The 7,274-nt window shown below is 49.3% G+C and overlaps 1 protein-coding gene across 1 annotated transcript in view; it reads left to right on the top strand.

Moving 5' to 3' along the window:
- The window catches only part of LOC139372710 (transmembrane protein 196), an 11,289-nt gene extending 4,569 nt beyond the window's left edge, over positions 1 to 6,720 (top strand). Inside the window, exons 3-5 of the mRNA XM_071112502.1 lie at positions 5,324 to 5,459; positions 5,734 to 5,876; positions 6,003 to 6,720. Coding sequence (XP_070968603.1) covers positions 5,324 to 5,459; positions 5,734 to 5,876; positions 6,003 to 6,071 — 348 coding nt within the window. The 3' untranslated portion in view covers positions 6,072 to 6,720. The remainder of the gene's footprint in view (positions 1 to 5,323; positions 5,460 to 5,733; positions 5,877 to 6,002) is intronic.
- Positions 6,721 to 7,274: the final 554 nt, after the last annotated feature.

Here is a 7,274-nt window from a genome sequence, read left to right as displayed (position 1 = left end):
AGGTATTCTGCCACTGTGTACTCTCTGTTTATATAAGGTCACAGGGCGAGACCCAGATACAGACACGTGAGGCAGATGGTTTGAGTGTCTGATATTTATTATAATCCAAGGAGCAGGTAAGAGATCATAAACAAGGTCAGTGTCCAGGAAGTACAGAGTGGCAGGCAGGCTTGAGGTCAGGGCAGGCTGTATGGTCAGGCAGACGGGTTCAGAGTCAAGGCAGGCAAGGGTCAAAACCGGGAGGACTAGCAAAAGAGAGAAAAGAAAAGCAGGAGCACAGAAAAACACACTGGTTGACTTGACAAGACAAGACAAACTGGCAACAGGCACAGATAACACCGGAATAAATACCCAGGGACTAATGGGGAAAACGGGTGACACCTGGAGGTGGGTGGAGACAATCACAAAGACAGGTGAAACAGATCAGGGTGTGACAGTAACCCCCCCCCCCAGCGCATAGCTGGCTGACCGGGGTGCCGGCTGTGAAAGTTGGTGATGAGGGCCGGGTCCAGGATGTCCAGGATGAACGTCGATGACATGGGGGGGTGGGCCTAGAAACAGAAGACAAAAGATTGTGAGACAAGGGCTTAATCTTGGACACATGACAAGTAGGGTGAACACGGAGGGTAACAGCAGACGAACAGCAGTGGGACTAAAGACTCTAGAAATGGGGAAAGGACCAATGAAACAGGGGGAAAGTTAGCAGGATTCCACCCGGAGGGTCAGGTCCCGTGTGGACAACCATACCCTCTGCCCGACCCAATAGCGGGGAGCCAGAGTCTGGTGGCGGTCAGCTTGTCGATGATACCTGGAGGTGGTCTTGAGAAGAGCCGCCCAAGCTCTTTTCCAGGTATGCCAACAGCGGTGGACGAACATCTGGGCTGAGGGTGTGTTGACCTCAACTTCTTGCTCTGGGAAGAGCGGAGGCTGATACCCAATGAAGAATTCGAAGGGGAAGAGTCCAGTAGCCTAGCAGGAAAGAGTGTTCCTAGCATATTCCACCCAGACCAGTTGCTGGCTCCAGTTGGTGGGGTTACTAGCAACGAGACAACCGAGTGTCGTCTCCATGTCTTGATTGGCTCACTCCGACTGGCCGTTGGATTTGGGATGAAACCCGCAGGACAGAATGGCTGACAACACGATAAGGATGCAGAACACCTTCCAGAATCAGGACGAGAACGGAGGACCCTGATCTGAAACCATGTCAACCGGGAGTCCATGGATTCGGAAGACATGCTGGGCCATCTCCTTGGCTGAAGGTAACTTGGGAAGAGGGATGAAATGGGCGGCTATGGAAAACCTATCCAACACTGTCGGAATGGTGGTGTTACCGTCTGACGGAGGAAGCCCAGTGACGAAATCCAGGGAAATATGGGACCAGGGGCAATGAGGGACAGGGAGTGGCTATAGGAGGCCAGACAGAGCTTGCCGCGGAGTCTTGCTTTGAGCACACATCATGCATGCGGCGACAAAGGCCGAGACATCAGGAGCCATGGTGGGCCACCAGAAGCATTGTCGGAGGAAAGCCATGGTACGATGAGCCACAGGATGACAGGTAAGCCTGGAGGAGTGAGCCCATTCCAGGACATGAGGCCGGGCCGGATCAGGAACAAACATCCGGTTAGCCCTAGCCTCCCCAGGGTCCGGCTGGGAACATTGTGCCTTGCGGACCAGAGCCTCAAAACCCCAAACAACTGAAGCTGCCAAATAAGAGGCAGGGAAGATGGTCTCAGATTCAGAGGGAGTGGCAGTGGAACTGTACAGATGGGAGAGAGCGTCCAGCTTCATGATTTCGGTAGGAGATGGTGAAATTGAACATATTAAATAACAGGGCCCAACGAGCTTGCCTTGGGTTGAGGTGCGTGACAGTGCGGAGGTATTCTAAATTCTTATGGTCAATCCACACCAAAAATGGATCTTCTCCCCCTTCCAGCCAGTGCCTCCACTCCTCCAAGGCCATCTTAACCGCTAGGAGTTCCCGGTTCCCAATGTCATAGTTCCTCTCTGCAGGGTTGAGATGATGGGACATGAAGGCACAGGGATGAAGCTTTTGGTCCTAGACGGATTGCTGGGAAAGGACGGCCCCTACTTCCATGTCGGAAGCGTCAACCTCAACCACAAACTGACGAGTCGGGTCTGGATGGATGAGGTCCCCAAAAGCCTTGTCCACTGCTAGAGACCATGTGAATGGTACCTTGGGAGAGGTAAGTGCAGAGAGGGGGGCTGCCAGGTTGCTGTAGCCCTGAATGAAATGGCGGTAGAAATGAACAAACCCCAGAAACGTTGTAGCTGCACCCCGGGTTGTGGTCTGGGGCCAATCCACCACCGCTCTCACCTTTTCCGGATCCATCTGAACATTCCCTTCAGTGATGATATATCCCAGAAAGTAGATAATGGAGCGGTGGAACTTGCACTTCTCAGATTTTACAAACAACGGATTTTCCAGGAGGCGCTGAAGGACATGTCGAACATGGAGAATGTATTCCTGGGCAGAACGAGAGAAAACTAGGATGTCGTCGAGGTAGACAAAAACAAAACGATTCAACATGTTCCAGAGCACATCGATGACCAGGGCCTGGGAGACAGCGGGCGAGTTGGTGAGTCCAAACGGCATGACCAGGTACTCATAGTGTCCACTGGCAGCGTTGAAAGCCGTCTTCCACACATAAGGTGGTGGCCATTCCGAAGGTCCAGTTTGGAAAAGATGGTAGCCCCCCTGGAGAGGTTCGAAAGCTGAGGAGAGGAGTGGTAAAGGGTACCAATTTTTGATCGTAATGTCATTGAAGCCCCGGTAATCAATGCATGGACGCAGGGTCTTGTCCTTCTTCCCCACAAAGAAGAATCCTGCACCAGCAGGAGAGGCAGAAGGGCGAACGCTCCCAACAGCCAGAGAGTCCTCGATGTACTTCTCCATGGTCATGGTCTCAGGACCAGACAGGGAATATAGCCGGCCTCGAGGCGGTGTGGTGCCCGGGAGGAGGTCAATAGAACAATCGTAAGGACAATGTGGAGGGAGGGAGATAGCACGAGCGAGCCTTGCTGAAAACCTCCTGGAGCTCATGGTACTCTGCGGGAATGGCAGAGAGATCCAAGACCGTATTCAAACCTGAAGGTAGACGTTCCGGGGAAGCCTGCACCGCCTTCAGGCAATGTGAATGTCCAGTCAATATCGGGGTTGTGCTTCTGGAGCCAAGAAAATCCCAAGACAACAGGGACGTGGGGAGATTCAATGAGGAGAAGCTGTATTGACTGTGATTACCAGATACCCGCAGAATAACGGGAACTGTGCTGTGCGTGACTCTTCCAAAGGCGCGGCCGTCCAGTGCCCTGGCATCCATGGGAACGGAGAGGAGTTGAGTACGAATACTTAGTTCCGATACCAGGATAGCGTCCATGAAAGTCTCATATGCGCCAGAGTCCATGAGCACCCGGAGAGACTTAGACTGGTCTCCCCACAGCAAGATCAAATAAAAAGGATTTTGGTTAATGGGAATTAAAGGGTTCCCAGTCAGGCTCACCAGTGTACTTGTACCTACTAAGGATTCAGGTCTCTTCACTGGGCAGGTGGCTATGTAATGCTCTACAGCACCACAATACAGACAACTATTGGAGCTTAGCCTGTGCAAATGTTCCCTAGGCGATAATCTAGCTCTTCCCAGTTGCATAAGTTCCGGTGTATCCAACTCACCCGTCGTCAGTGATTCTCGAGGGAGGTCGGGTGGCCTCGGATCCTCTCGGAAAAACAGCCTTCGGGGACTTCTGGATTCTTTCGGAGGTGAGCGAGCCATAGCGGATGGACCTCCTCTCACTCCTGCATTCCCGTAGACGTCCATCAATCCTAATGGTGAGGGAATCAAGGTCCACCGGTAACTCCTGAGCAGCTAGCTCATCTTTTATCACCTCTGATAATCTGTGAAGGAAGGTATCGAATAGGGACTCCGGATTCCAGGCACACTCGGCGGCCAACGTGCGAATATCTACATCGTAGTCTGCCACACTACGGGAGTCTTGATGTAATTCAAGTAGTTTTCAGGCCGGCTCTCCCGGATACCAGAGAATCGAAAACCTTCCTCTCCTCTTCCATGAAGTCTTCCAGATCACGACAAATAGCGGATTGTTGCTCCCAAACTGCCGTAGCCTAGGAGAGCACCCTTTCCGACATTAGCGTAATAATATATGCTATCTTTGACCGATCCAAAGGGAATAAAGATGGCTGCAGCTCAAAAATGAGGGAGCACTGAGAAAGAAAACCCGAGCAGGTTCCAGGATCCCAAAAATATTGCTGTGCAGGTGGTAAGCGGGGTTCTCGGGGAGCCGGGGTAGGCTGTACAAACCCACCACTAATAGTAAAAAGGTTACTGGGTGGTTGGGGGGTCTCAGAGGTGGCGGGCTGCTTATGAGCCAACTCCCTGATTTGCTCCATAATAGCCTTGAACCCTTGGTCGTGTTCCTCCCAATGGTGGCTCTCTCTCCTATCCTCCTCTCAGAAGTCACAGAGGTGTAAATGACTGATCCATACCAAAGTAATTGCTCCTTCCTCACTCTGTGTTATTCACTCTTTCCTCTCCTTTCACTCTTTCCTCTCCTTTCACTCTTTCCATCTCCTGGCTTATGCATCACCCTCTGTCTCCCTCCATCCCACCTTCTTTCTCACGCTCCAAATCTCACTGTCATTCGATCTCACTTTAGTAAAAGCCATCCTCTCCTCTTCTCTTCTCTTCTCTCTGTGTGATGATTAGGTTATGGTAGGTTAGTGTATCTCTGGAGTCTGATGTGTTTCCAAACGATGGCTAATGACTGAAAAGTGAGCTCTGATTTGTAACATTAGAATCCCGACGTGTGTGTATCCACACACACCACACAGACACGCACAAGCACACGCACACAGACACGCACACATGCACACACACACACACACACACACACACACACACACACACACACACACACACACACACAGTAATAAAGTGTGTGGGGATACTTAGTGGTCAGTTCACTGTAACTGAGCTACCAGGAAAAGTCAGAAATGTGTGTGTGTGTGAGAGAGAGAGAGAGAGTGGGAGAGGATAACTATGCAGTAAATAATACATTTTGCTCTGTAAGAAATATTCAACAAAAGCACAATATTTACAGTGATACAGTAGGAAACTATAAACGGTGTGTTCCGTCTCGTTCCCTCCCATCTCAGCATGTATTGTTTCCTGCTGACAAGGTAGCTACAGTATGAGGAGGTGCAATAATTTAAACCTTTCTCTCTCTCTCTCTCTCTCTCTCTCTCTCTCTCTCTCTCTCTCTCTCTCTCTCTCTCTCTCTCTCTCTCTAGATGATTCTGTTCTCAGCCTGCTGTATCTGTGGTCTGATTGGAGGGATTCTCAACTTCCAGTTCGTTCGGGCGTTGGCACGACGACCGGACTCTCTCCGCTCGCTACACCTGGCAGCCATGACCATTGCCTGCCTGGGTATGCAACGCTACGAAAGGCTACAAAACACAGTTAAACATTATATTACGTTACACTACAGGCAAATGAACTCATTCCTACTCCAGGTAGTTGAAGTAGGGCGATGCTGACCCAACAACTCTAATCTGCATGAAACCTATCTTTGTCTGTATATGAAAGGGTTATTATTGAATACCTGCTATAAAGTATGAACTGTGGTACAGTAACATTCAACTAAGTTCTGGCACCATTCAATTCAGTAGGTCTCTCTCCCCCTTCTCCGTCTCTCCTGTAGGTATCTCTTCCTGTACTCTCTCTACCTGGTTGACCTGTCGTCTGGCCAGCTCAGAACAACAGAGGATGTTTCTGGAGAGAGAACACTCACTGCACCACTCACATGAGATGGCTGAGAAGGAACCATACACACACGGATCTTTTGTAAGAAACAAACACACGCTCGCATGCATGCGTGCTCACACATTGCTACTGATTTCTCCTAATTTGTGTGTGTGTGTGTGTGTGTGTGTGTGTGCTTTCATGTATGCATGAGTGTGTTTCTAACAGGAGATCCTGGACAACTCCAGCAACGGGATTCCCCAGATCTCCTACAACAGCAACACCACCTCTCTTTGACAACAGACACACATTGTTGCCCTGACAACAGATACACCTTGTTGCCCTGACAATGGACACACCTTGTTGCCCTGACAATGGACACACCTTGTTGCCCTGATAACAGACACACCTCGTTCTGCTGACCATGGGGTGGTATCATCCAACAGAGCTGAGCAGCACTATTACACAGAAATGAACGCTCTTCTTGGACAAGTTGTTACTAGTTCTGATAGTCCTAACAGACAGTCACATGACCTCATGTGCATGCAATCAATTTGTAATCTCTCTCTATCTCTCTCTCTCTGGCTATATGAATGCAGGTATACTGTGTTTGAAGGAAAATGCTATAGCTATCTGATGTAGAGCAGAATATGGAATGCTTTAAATATTATATATGCAACCAACGATGCAAACTGAATATCAGTGGTGGCCAACCATCCTCCTGGGTAGCTACTGGGTTTGCAGGCTTATGCTCCAGCCCTGCTCTAACACACATAATTAAGTTAATCAAGATCCTGGAGACTGAACACCAAGCTCTCAAGGAGGTGGGTTGGCTAACCCTGCTGTATATTCATGCTTGTATATCAGGAAAACAAACATTATCTATGGAGTGACAATATGTTTCTTTAGGCTTCTATAAAACACACATAAAACTCTGTAAACGTTAGATGGTGTTCTAGATTTCATAACCAGTTCCAGAGACAGACAGACAGACAGACAGACACACACACACACACACACACACACACACACACACACACACACACACGTCAGGCATCCTTTCTGATATTGAATTAGAGGAGGCACGCTCTCTGCTAAGGGGACTATTGTCTGTGGGAGTACAAGATATTGATCTCACACGCCAGTGTGTGTGCGTGCGTGCATGCTAATTGAGCATTAAATCAAAGTGCTCCTTAAAAATGGTCCTCTGAAATCTCATTTAGCTAACCCTATTCACAGACTTGTCTCACTATCTGCTACTACAGACAAGGTAAACACAGTAACCAGAGTACTTAGTTAACCCGGTTGATCTGTCACTATCTGCTACTCAGACAGGGGTAACACAGTAACCAGAGTACTTACTTAACCCGGTTGATCTGTCACTATCTGCTACTACAGACAGGGGTAACACAGTAACCAGAGTACTTAGTTAACCCGGTTGATCTGTCACTATCTGCTACTCAGACAGGGGTAACACAGTAACCAGAGTACTTAGTTAAC

The sequence above is a fragment of the Oncorhynchus clarkii genome, chromosome 18 (assembly GCF_045791955.1).
Source record: "Oncorhynchus clarkii lewisi isolate Uvic-CL-2024 chromosome 18, UVic_Ocla_1.0, whole genome shotgun sequence".
NCBI classification, from domain to species: Eukaryota; Metazoa; Chordata; class Actinopteri; order Salmoniformes; family Salmonidae; genus Oncorhynchus; species Oncorhynchus clarkii.
Note: the sequence above shows the minus strand (reverse complement) of the source record. Positions and strands in the feature narration are given on the sequence as shown.